This window comes from Tamandua tetradactyla, chromosome 1 (genome assembly GCF_023851605.1).
Source record: "Tamandua tetradactyla isolate mTamTet1 chromosome 1, mTamTet1.pri, whole genome shotgun sequence".
NCBI lineage: Eukaryota > Metazoa > Chordata > Mammalia > Pilosa > Myrmecophagidae > Tamandua > Tamandua tetradactyla.
Genome location: NC_135327.1, coordinates 85,900,859 through 85,913,573, shown reverse-complemented (window position 1 = coordinate 85,913,573; position 12,715 = coordinate 85,900,859). Strand labels below are relative to the sequence as shown.

Below are 12,715 nucleotides of genomic sequence, written 5' to 3'. Positions count from 1 at the left end.
GACTGTGTGATTAGGAAAACCTTGTGTCTGATACCTCTTTTGTCTACCGTATGGACAGATGAGTAAAAAATATGGATTAAAAAACAAATAATAGTGGGAGCAAAGGTCAAAATAAATCGAGTAGATTGAAATACTAGTGGTCAATGAGAGAGATGGGTAAGGGGTATAGTATATATGAGTTTTGTCTTTTTTATTTCTTTTGCTGGAGAGATGCAAATGTTCAAAAAAATGATTATGGTGATGAATACACACTCTGTGATGATATTGTGAGCCACTGACTGTACACCATTTATAGAATGCTTGTATGTCAAGAATGTTTGTATGTTTGTTAAGGGTCAATAATAAAAATATTTTTTTAAAAAAGCTCACAGCCCTAGTTAGGAGCACTTCAGTGTTACTTTGTTAGCAATGATGATTCTTATATGTGACTATTTTTTTTGTCTTTCATTTTTGGTCAGAAATTGTTTCAATTCATTTACTTATTCATTTTTTACTATCAGAAATATGCAGGGTATTCTAGAAAGCCAGGAAATGACAAAAAGAAACAGCATTAAGCATCATCTAAAATGACAGTAAGCAGACCAGCAAAAAACTTTCCCATGACTGTCTACTTAAGATGAAGACAAAACTCCTAACCATGGCATCTGGAGTCACACATCGTCAGATATTGTTGCCTCTTCAGCCTGAGCTTCTACAATGCTCCCCCTTTCAATCTCTCCACACTAACTTTTTTATATTTTGTCAATCCATCATACTCAATATTTTCTCTCTAATCACAACATCTCTTCACGTGCTCTTCCCTGTGTTTGGAGAGCCCTTCCATCCTCCTCTTTGTTGGATTAATTCCTACTCATCCTTCAGTTCAAATGTCACTTCTTCAGGGAGCCTTCTGTGATCTCCTCATTTCAGGCCCTCATAACACCTTATACCTCTCCTTCAAAGCACTTGTCATGGATGCAGTTTTACATTTTTACTGATTGATGGTCTATTGATGATGGTCTCCCCAACACTGAAGTTTTAAGTTTCATTATAGCAGATATCTTTGTTTTTGTTCAATTACTGCTCTGCATATGAAAGACTGGCCAGGGAGGTGGTCGAGGGAAGGGAATAGAAAGAGTAGAGGACTTGGAAGTCTGAAGGCTGAAGGAAAAAGTCGTGTCAGGGAGGTTAAAAAAATCAAACAATTAGTGATGGTGGAGACAAATTTTAATGATAGATGCCTCCTCCTGTAGGACAAATAGGAGTTGTGTGCCTAGGTATTTCATCCTTTATGGTCAAACACAGGTCTTATGAAAATTTTTGTTTCCAGTATTTTTAAACATTCACTTTTGTTACACAGGAGCTTCATTTCCAGATTAATTAATTAAGAAATCATAAATTAATATAATTTTGTATTTATGCCTTTCACAGCATTTTGTTACTCAGTGAATGAGATGGGTGTCTTCTTTTCTATTTTAAAAACAACTGTTTCACATTCAAGTAAAAATCTGCTTTTTACAGACAAAAGTTGTTTACAGACTTGCCTCTGAGTGAGTGAATTATCAGATAACATAACCTGGATGTTAAATGGGATCTTGATGTTGAATTTCCTGGCTTCAGTCAGCCTACATCCTGGTTAGGAACATGGGCTTTGGAATGGAGCTTCTCAAGTTTGAACCTTTGGCTCTGTTTTTTAGTAGCTGTATGATCTTGACCAAGTTACTTAACTTCTTTGTGCTTTGGTTTCCTTCTCTGTAAAATGGGATGCTAATACTACATATCTCATAGTATTGTTGTGAGGATTAAAAGTTAACAATAAGTAAGGTACTAAGAACATTACTGGTCTGAGCTAAGCAGCCCGTGTCAACTATTATTCAGTTTCTATAGAAACACTCCAGAGAATAATGTAAATAGGAAAATATCGAGAATCATTAAATTTGGATTTCCAAGTAAAGTTACTATGAACATAATTAATTCTACGTTTTAGATCTAATATTTTATTACCTTTAGTATAGCAAACAATCTTCTATAAAATGCTATGAGAAGGTAGAAAGATTTTCTAGTTTGTTCCATTTTCAAACAATATATAGCATACACATCTTATTTCATTTTCCTCCTCCAATCAACTGCCCCACCTGAACATTATGTTTAGATTATACTAAATCATGACTAAGAAATCAAAAGTAGGTAAGGCATTATATGGAAATGATTTCAGAAGTGCTGAAGTATAAAACAAACAGTTCAATATTTATAGATATTTTAAGCTGAAAAAGTAAACATTCCTGTCAGTGCTAATCAAAAGAATATGAGCTTCTTGGCTATCAATATAATGGTGAAGGAAGAAGGGGGTAGGGCAGTTTAAAACCATGTTTTCAGCTAAACTCTTTTCATAGTTTCTGGCTTTCCAAGTTGGGCTCTCTGGTATATCAGCGAAATGCTGGGTGTAGGGTTCTAGAACTATCATTTTAATTAGTCCAGTACTATATAAAAGAAATGGAGAAAATATTTTAAATAATGACCTGGGTCAGTTATTTTAAAGGAACCATAACTTTGAGGGCTGAGTTGTCTCAAAAGCCTAAAATTCTATTGTAATATAGAAATTCATCGCCAAATTTCCTGTCTCACGAAATGCAATGCACAGAGTAGTACTGGTAAATGTATTATGGAAAGGGAGTTGGGGCAAGCGGAAAGAATCTTCCTCAAACTTCCAACTCTGCACATTGAAATATCAGGAGACCTATGTATCGCCAATTAGCTAGCCAGTATACCCACTTTCAACTAATATTATAACTGTATTTTCTCTTTATTTTGATTGTTATGCTTTCAGAAAATGATTTCAATCTGAACCTTTATCAAATAAGCTGCATTGTGACAGGATCCAACTATATATTTCTCCAAGTCCAGTGGTTCTCAATCAGGGGTGATTTTGCCTACTCCCACCCTCCCAATCTTTGGACATCTGGCACTGACTAGAGTCATATTTCTTTGTCACACCTGTGGGGGTAGTACTACTGGCATCTAGTGGTTAGAGGCTAGGGATGCTACTAAACATTCTACAGTGCACAATGCAGTCTCTCATTGTCTAGGATTTAATTTTATCTGGTCCAAATTGCTAATAGTGGTGAGGCTGAGAAACCCTGCTCCAAAAATATAAAGAAGACATGGTATTTTTTTAAGTAACTTTAAACATTTTCATTGTATTATAAGATGAAAGAGTAGCATTTACTTCAAATCACTTTTAAAGCATCTAATGCCTTTAAGTTGCCTCTTAGATTTTATATCCTCTAACTGTCCAGGCTTTCTGTCAACATAAATGACAATATATTAATCACAGCAAAGTCATGATTGCACAAATTCAGCTTCATATTTTATAACACTGAACATGACATAAAATAGTACAAAATTAAGACTGTGTTATATATTTTTATTGAGAAGGAATTTAGTTTTACAATAAAAATCTCACAGAAAGATGGTTTATTAGGCATTGCAATTCCTTAAAGTTAACATGTTCTGGCCTTATTTTGACAGTCTGAGGATCAGACATTTCCTTTACTCTGTTCTTACTTGTTCTTTCTCATGATATTGGACCAACATGAATATTGCCTTGCAGAAATGTTACCATACAGAATTAAATGTTGGGGGAAAAATGGCCTAGGAAATTATTCTAATACTATGTAGGGTTTTTTTTTAATGGCTAATACACATAGTTATTTAAAAAATAAAACAGGCAAGTAAACTTTCAGCCCTGACGGCTAAATACACGTTTTAGGCTTGGTATAATACATACTAAAAGTGCGCTTAACGTTCTCACCGACTTTTAAGTAAAAGCCTACATAAAAAATACACACAGTTAAATAACGATCTACAGAGATGTGTCCATTGGCTTAGCTCTGATTTTTCTGAATAGTCTAGAAAATGAGATTCTAGTACTTTATAATATCCCCTTACATACTCCATATGCTCTGAAATAAAATTTATCAGCAGTTAGACTGTACATTTTCTGTACATTTATAGAAGCAGTAACCTCTACTTATAATTTACTCCACTAGATTCCATAGCAGGTGCTTACTGATAATAAGCGACAAAAGGAAAAGGGACTCTGTTCTGTCTTCCCTCCGCATGTTTTCCCGGGCGCCTCCTGCGCGCCTCGCACTGCCCTCGGCGCGGGACTGAGTCGGCGCCCGGCGCGCGGAGCCCACGTCCTGCGGTTAGTTCGGCACCAGGGCGGCCTGGCAAGCGGAGGGTGGGGACCCGCCCCACACACACCTGACGCGAGCGGCCCAGGCCGACGCTGGCCGCCCCCCGCACGGCGGGACCCCGGCGCCCCTCAGCCAGCCCCACGGCAGGACCTTCCCCTCACTCACCCGTCACTCGAATGGACTCGAGCATCGTCCCACTGAGGCCGGAGCGGCGTGCTGCGTGGGCACGAGGGCCGAGAGCCGGGTCGCTTCTAGCCTCTGGTCGGGCTCAGTAGCGGGTCGCGGCGGGAGGTGGCTCGCGGCAATCTGAAGCAGGATAGGAAAAGGTCGGACGAGAACCGGCGGGCACAGGCTAGGATCGTTCCCTCCAGTTCGCGGTGCTGGAAGGTGCAGAAGGCGGCTCTACAGTGGGCAAACGCTCTTAGATCCCGCTGCCGTGACGTGACAGTTCCCCCGTTGCTAGGAAACGCTTTTCCTGGTCCGCTTGCCCAGAGCTTCCCCCGGTCTGCGTGCCGCTTGGGGCGCTGCACTACAAGGCCGAGTCGCGGAGAAAGAAAGATAGCCGGCCGCCTACAACTCCCGGCGTGCACCGCGCGGGCCCGCACCTGGAGGCTCACGGGCTGTGCGCCGGGATCGCTCGGGACTGGGGCTGGTTGGTTGTAGGCGGTTTGACTGATTAGACCTCATAAGACGCACAGACGTCCTTCCAGGGGACTTGACTGTCTTCACAGAAAGAGAGGGGTGATAACGACAGTGACAACTGCAAATTACAAAGCTAGCCCGCCGCCCTTTAGTTAACTTATACAGTGCGGAAAATTTAAAACAACTTTTAGTTGTCTGAGGGCATCCCTCTCCTTGGATAAGGGAGCCGGACCATTGAGCTGGTAAGAATAAAGCTACAGGAGGCTGAATACATTAATATCCTTAATATCAAAATACAGATTAGCTTGTGGTTGTGCAATTGATAGGTGCTGAATGTTACTTTTCAGTTTATTAGTCATTTTCTCAGCGAATGTGGAAATTTAATATTTTACAATATCCGTGGGAAAATGTAGAGACTTTGTCATTCAACAAACATATTTTTGAGAGCCTTATGCGTGCAAGATTCAGGGCCAGTCCTTGAGGGCAAAGGGAAATGAAATAAGCCTCACGGAGCTTACAGTCCACGCGAAGCTGGTTATGAGAGAGTTGTGGCACTGTCAATCTTCAGAGTTAAATTTCTCTTCTTCGTCAGGGTTGACGCAGAACGCAGAAATAATGGGGATTTGTTTTCGAACTCAGGAACAAAAGAAAAGTTGATGTAGAAGCCTCCTACTCTGAGACTGATGAAGAGCCTGTGAGGATTTCTTTTTCATCAATTAGGAGGGAACAGGGGACATTTAACTACTCTAATCTTTCAGAAAATTTTGTCAATTCTATCTTCATAATATAGTCAGAATTCAGCCACTTCTCACCGTTGCTTTTGGTAACCATTCTGGCCCAAGCCACCACCTTCTGTTGTCGGGATTCTAGATACGACCTCCTAAGTGATCTCCCTATCTCCACTCTGTCCTTACTCTATTCACAAGATTTAGTGACCAAGAGGATCCTGTTAAAAAGTAATCATGTCAGTTCCCTGCTCAAAGCACTTCAGTGACTTCCTTATCAGGGAAGTCCTTTGTGACCTAGACTCCTTGTCATCTCTGATATCTCCCACTCCTCTTCCTCTGTGCTCTTATGGGGTGCGAAGAGCTTCAGTCACTGGCTTCTTTGATATCCTTGACTATGCTGGGCATTGTCTCACCTCAAGGCCTTTGTGCTTCTGATGCCCACTGCCTGGAATATTCTTTCCACAGATATCCACATGACTAACTCTTTCACTTCTTTCAGGACCTTATCCAAATGCCACCTCAGTGAGGCCTTTTCTGACCACCCTATTAAAAAATTCCATTCTTCTCCCTTATATCCTGTCTCAGTTCTGTTTTTTCCCCCCACAGGATTTATCATTATCTAACTTTTATATCTGTTACCTTATTTGCTTGTCTCCATTCCTAGAAAGAAATTTGTACAAGTGCAGTGATTTTTATTTGTTCACTGCTATATTCACAACCTTTAGAACAGTGCCTGGCTCAGAGTCGGCAGTAAATAAATGAATAACTAAAGAATAGGAAGTGTGTGCATTTTCAATGATGAATGAAAGAAAATAGAATGAAAATTTTGCCTGATTTTAAATGAGCCTGTAGATGAAGAATAAATTTGTTTTGGGCTAAAGCACCTGGCTTAGCAATAATCAGTGAATTTTTTACATTCATATGAGTGGTTATTCTTGCAACATATATCCTAAGGAAAAGGCTGTATATGAACCATGTTGTTTTCTTCTGTGCCTAAAACTCTGAAACCTGCTTTCCAATATTGCTATAAATGTATCAGTTACCTTCAGATTTCTTTTTAAAGTAATTGCCGTTTAAGAACTGCTCCAGTCTGCTATTGAACTCCACCAGGGAATTTTAAATTACTGTTACTGTTGTCTTCAGCTCAGTTTAGTTGTTTTTCATAATTTCCATTCTATGCTATTTTCTTTGTATTAACTGTCATTTTCCTGATTTGTTTTAGTTCCTTGTCCATGTTTTCCTTTAGCTCTTTGAACATGTTTAGGACCATTTTTAAAAAGTCTTTGTCTGGTATGTCCTTGTCCGTTCCTTCTCACTGATGATTTCTAATGTCTTAATCTCCTTTGCCTGAGCGATTGCTTCCTGATTCTTTGTATGGTTTATAACCTTTTGTTGAAACTTGGACATATTGATGTTTTAATGCTATCACTGGAATTTGGACACCAAGGCAGTTCCTTAAGCTTGCATCCAGCTAATATTATGACAGAGCTTTTCTTAGGGTGCCAGGAGCTAACTAAAACAAGAAAAAGAGGAAGGAAAAAAATAAAACACCTTTCCAGTCTTTGAAGATTGTCCTGCCTGTGGTTCTCTGTCAGGGCTTATCCATACAATAACTTTAGAAAGTAGCTTCATGCCAAAACACAAAGATCTCCCTGACCCTTTCTGCACAGGCATCTTGTCTTGGATGTGTGGCCCTAGGAATTCTCCCATTACATGGATACAAATGCCCCCTCTTTCCTAGGAAACAGTTTCCTCACGGTCCAGGGCATTGCTGTAGTAAACAGTACAGCCAGTAATGCCTTGTCCCAGGCAGCAGGATCTGTCTGCTTTCCCATAGCATTCTGTAGAAGAGCTCTGTGGACTGCCTTCTTTACTCAGGGCAAATTCTGGTATGACGAGTCCCTCAGGCCACCAGATTGGGCTAGATATACCTGTTCCCAGTACGTGCTCTAAGGTTACTTGAGCGTTTGCACCAGAACTGGGACCAGGCATCTGCACTGAGTGGGCTGGTGAGCTCCACATTAAGCCAGTAAGGGGAACAGGAAGGGCCAGCCAGAACACCAAGTGATTCTACTGCTTTTAAGTATCTTTTTCTTAATTCAGCACTCACTTTGATACTGCAGTCTTGTAACTGATTTCTGGAACTTTGAGGCAGATGTTTCTGTCAGATCTGGCAGGTTATTCAAAGCTTTGGTTGGGGGACGGAGCTCCGAAGCTTCCTTACTCACCATCTTGATCAAGACAGACTCATTTTCATTATATTTTCCAAGATGTGCATTATTTTATTCATTCCATGGGTATTTATTTATATTCAAGGCACTGGGCTCAATGCTTTTAAAATTCATTAAAAAATATAACATCTGTCCTCAAGAATTGTACTGACTAGTAGGGAAGATGACAGAGATACAGATACATGTATATATGCACATATATACACACATGCATACACAGTGCAAGTTAGGAAATGATGCCCATTAAAGGTATACCTCCCTCATAATATTTCATGAAACTTAAGAATTCCAACAATAAACAAATTTGATGCCACTAACCTCACATAGAATATTATTTCATTTTTTACTTTTATAATTTTATTTTCACTCTAATAATATTTTCTTGTGGATCATTTTGATTTCTAAATATATTTAATGATAAGTAAAACTATGTAAAGGTGCATATCAATTTAATCAAAATAGTTTTATTGGCTATTCTTCATGTTCTGTTAGGCTCTGAAATATTCTTACAAAAACTGGAACTGTTCCCAGCAACTTTTACTGTTCCTAGCCTATGCAATTATTCACCCTAATCAAGCTTTGTACATCTGCTTTGTTATTATTGATTCGTGCTACGCCTGCTTAGTATTTCCATTGGTTACAGCATCTGCAGCTGTACACTTGGCTGCCTGTGAGACAGCATTGTTTTTATATATCAACAGAACAATGAACAATTTCATGGTTCTGAGAAATTTTCCTTTCTACCTGCTTCTACATCAACCATTAATATTGAAATGAAAGGACTGAGCTATCAGTACTACGTTTTTAAAGCACTGACTGCAAAAATAAAGCCAAGTATTTATTAAAACTGATTTTAATAAATTATGCTTACTTTTAAGCATGTCCCCTCCTTAAGTTTATTAAACTTGTTTTCTAAAATAAATAAGAACTGTATTTTAGATACTTGTTGCCATTGTAATTATCCTACTAAAACGTTGCACTTTACTTTTATGGTCATTTTTATGTTCACTACCAGCATTATATTGTGGATCATTTTGATTTCTGAATGTCCTTAATAATAATTTCCATTTAATTTTAGATACTAAGATGATAGGATAATAGGTGTTTTGAAATAAATATTTTTTTTCTACATGTGTTGGGATTTTTATGTTATGGGTAAAAAGCTTACTTTTTTCTTATTTTGTCAGTAGCTTTTGTTTACCTACTAGTATGTTAATCTCCATACTCCTTTTATGTGCTACAGGATGGACATATGGTATATGTTGTTGGTAGGCATTTACTTTTTTCCTTATTCGTAAATTAGTTCATGGCATTTTAGAATTTAAAAATGGTTAAAACTTGCCCATAACAGGGGCAGATTCACTTTCTTTCGAAGAAAAAGATCAACAACTTCCCTTTAAAACTTCAGAAAACATTGGATCATTTACTTTGGGAGGGTGGGCAACAAAGGCCCAGAAAGAGAAAGAAAAAAATGGTGACGATTGGAGAAGGCTACTAATAAGTACTGCAAGTGGAGAGAGAAATAAGTATAAAAATTTACTGTGTACAGCAAAGGTTCATTTTGTTGCGAGAAGAACAAGTACATAGTATGCTTGAAACTGAGAAAAAGTTTAATTTCTTAAAGAGGTTATTATCTTAGTAACTAAAATGAATTAGAAAGCTTAAATATCTGTTCACTTTTAAATTTCAGATGACAGTTTCAAAGAATAGGAGGAGGAGAAGTTTCTATAAACACTTTTAACTTTCCTTCCTGTCCTACTAAAAAGCAATTGATAACAATTCTATTTTGTTGAAAATATGTGGATTGAGAAAAATTAATCTGCAGTCTGCCATTATTAAAGTGACAGAGCAACTCTAGTTGCAACACACCAAATTCTCACCAGTCTTAATGGAAGCCTCAGAGCAAACTGTAAACAATATTCCTTGACTCATAAAAGAGCAAAAGAAAAATCCAGAGAATAGGTAGAATTTATTTCCTTGGCTTTGTCTCTTTTTTTTTTTTTTTGGTCCCAGGAGAATTTTTTCAGTAAAGTTAGACTGCTTTTAGGATATCTGTATCAAGAGAATGGAATGTTTTCAGTATATCGATATCAGGAGAATGAAATGCATTAAGTGGAAGCCAAATAAAATAATGCTTTGTGAGACGGCCTCCACCTTTTAACTTCAATAAAAATGGCCAGAACAGTACAAAAATCCTGGGAATCACTGCAATTTTTTTGACAGGATGTTTTGTTGTAAATAATTGGAGGAGGCTGGATACTTTTTAGTCAGCCAGAAAAATAAAATACCGCCCATCTTGGTCAGCCTCTCCAGAACATCAACGTGTTCCATCCCCCTATCCCATATTATCCACAGTCCCTTCCAACATGAAAAAAGTTATAATGGGCATAGCCCAAATACCCCTAAAGAGTGGGAGAAAGATCAAAGGTGATTGTGAATCATTATACTGATATTTCTTTTAGTCTCTAGTATCTTAAAGCAGCTAGAAGTAGAAACCTAAAATTGTGGAATTGTAACTAACCCATACCAAACTCTGAAATCTGTTGTGCAACTAATTGTTGCTCTGTGCTTTGAAATGTGCTTTCTGTGTATATACGTTATTTTTCACATAATAAAAAAAAAAGTAATATTTTTTTCCAGCCTCCAATGATCTGGAGCAGCTAGTAAGAAGAATCTAAGATGATGGAATGGTAGCCCATGACAAACTCTGGGATCTGTCCTGTAACTCCCTGTTGAAGAATGCTTTGAAACTATTGCTTTTTTCTTTCTCTGGTTTGCATATATGTTATATTATACAATTAAAAAGTTTTTAAAATACTGTCCATAATTTTTATATTTTGAAGAGGCCAAGATGTGCATAATTTACTCCTTCCATAGATATTTATTGTGTCTACTGTAAATAAGGCAAAAAAGACGAAAAACACATACCTCCCCTCATAGAACTGACTGATAGTAAGTACATAGCATTTGTAAAATGATATATACACATCAAGCAGTCCTTAGGCACAAATGATAAGGATGCTGTGGTACATTAATCAGAGTTCCAGTCCTCTTAGAACTTGTTTGTGGTGGCAGAGACCAAAACAATCAAGTTAATGAATGATGTAATTTCAAATACAGATAGGTGCTACGAAGTACAGTAAGTCAGGGAAGTATGTTAGATGATGACCTGGAGTAATGATAGTTAGGCAAGTCTCTTTGAGGAAGTGACTTGAGCTGAGACTTGAAGGATAAGAAAAAGCAGCCATAGAAAATTCTGGGGAGCAAGTATGCTAGGCAAATGAAATAGCAAATGCAAAAGCCCTTGATCTTGTCATTTTTGAGGTACTCCACAAAGGTCAGAGTGGTTAAGAGTCCAGTGAATTCAGGGAGAGTGGTAGGAAATAAGAACTAAGAGGTAGGCAGGAGCCAGGGAAAGGAGTTTGGACATTATTCTAAGTGCAGTCAGAAGCCACTGGAGGATTTTACACAGGGGGGTGACAAAATGCAGTTAATCTTTTTAAACTAGCACATTGGCTCTCGGGGACAGTGGATTAGGGGGTAAAAATGGAAGCTGGGAGACTGGTCAGGAGGCTCTTATGGTGATAATGGCTTAGAATAGAATGGAACCTATAGAGAGCGAGAGAAGCAAAGAACCAGGATATATTTTAGAGGTAGAGGTGATCAATAGGTTGGATATTTGGAGTGGGGTAGGAGGAAAGGAAAAAGGAGTTAGAGATGACCCCTAGGTTTACAGGGGTCATCTTACAGGAAATATCTTACAGGATTTCCCAACTAACCCATAGGGAGGCAACACATCACCTTAGTACTGAATTTGCACTACTTGATTTTGATGTGATTTCAGACTTACAGAAAAGTTGCAAAAAATAGAACAAAGAATTCCCAGATGCCCTTCACCAAGGGCAAGGAGAAGTGGTGCCATTTACTGAAGTAGGAAAGTTTGGGAAAGAATAGGCTGAGTGGTGGAATTTTATTTTGGATAAGCTTAATATGTGAGTTAGAAATCCAAACGAAGATTTCAAGTAGACAGTTGGATATAAAAGTTCAGATCACGAAAGATATCAGGTTAGAGAAATAAATTTGGGCGCCATCAGTTTATGGGATAGAATTTTAAGGCAACAGGACTAGTGAGATCACCTAGAGAGTGTGTGTAGTAGGCCAGAGAACTCAGGGTAGAATTTAGAATTCTCAACCCTTCAGTCATGGGGCAAAGGAAGAGGAGCCAGTAAAGTTTTATACACACACAGAGAAATATAAATGTGTGTGTGTTTAAAACTTCAGATAAGATAGACATAGATAATAGAGATAAAAAATTTTTAATGAAATGTTTAAGAATAGCTTGTATACATGATGCTCCCTTATCCCTAAATATTTCAGAGAGAGAGAGAGAGAATGTGTATGTGTGTGTGAGAGAGAGAGACTATGAGGCTAACGTAATAAAATGTTAGCATCCAATGAATCTTGGTGAAGGGCATCTGGGAATTCTTTGTTCTATTTTTTGCAACTTTTCTGTAAGTCTGAAATCACATCAAAATCAAGTAGTGCAAATTCAGTACTAAGGTGATGTGTTGCCTCCCTATGGGTTAGTTGGGAAATCCTGTAAGATATAATATTGAGCTAACTCATATTTATATGTTAAAAAGTGGCAGGTTAGGGCATTCTGGTAGGAGGATCAGGATGAGAAAGTTATGGAGGTAGCAAAGAGCAGGGTATGTTTAGGGAATAAGGATTGGTTGAGTACTGTTCTTTGAGCTCATTTTTTGGCATTGGACACTAAACAAAGTGGGTGGTAAGGTCATTTGCAGAGGTTATAGGGGTGTGATGGGAAATGTGGTAGAGATTCAAATAGGTAAGAATGAAAAGATTCTGAGAAACATGAAAGGCCCAGTTGGTTGGGATAAATTTGAAATGGAATTGTCTTTCTCTGCCAATGCTT

General features: G+C 38.2%; 2 protein-coding genes across 9 annotated transcripts in view; one reads left to right on the top strand and one right to left on the bottom strand.

Annotated features, from left to right (window-relative positions):
- The window catches only part of MATCAP2 (microtubule associated tyrosine carboxypeptidase 2), a 97,548-nt gene that overhangs the window by 55,414 nt on the left and 29,419 nt on the right, over positions 1-12,715 (bottom strand). Inside the window, exon 1 of one of the 8 annotated variants that reach the window (XM_077119853.1) lies at positions 4,344-5,999. The exons of 5 other annotated variants lie outside the window; for them this stretch is intronic. In XM_077119853.1, the coding sequence (XP_076975968.1) occupies positions 4,344-4,368 (25 nt within the window). In that variant the 5' untranslated portion in view covers positions 4,369-5,999. Of the gene's footprint in view, positions 1-4,048; positions 4,193-4,343; positions 6,000-12,715 lie in introns of those variants that run through there. 2 more of the 8 variants (XM_077119859.1, XM_077119832.1) reach the window with 2 other exon arrangements.
- The window catches only part of ANLN (anillin, actin binding protein), a 146,200-nt gene continuing 137,746 nt past the window's right edge, over positions 4,262-12,715 (top strand). The window contains exons 1-2 of the mRNA XM_077119773.1: positions 4,262-5,062; positions 5,413-5,514. The gene's annotated coding sequence lies outside the window, so the exon portion shown is untranslated. The remainder of the gene's footprint in view (positions 5,063-5,412; positions 5,515-12,715) is intronic.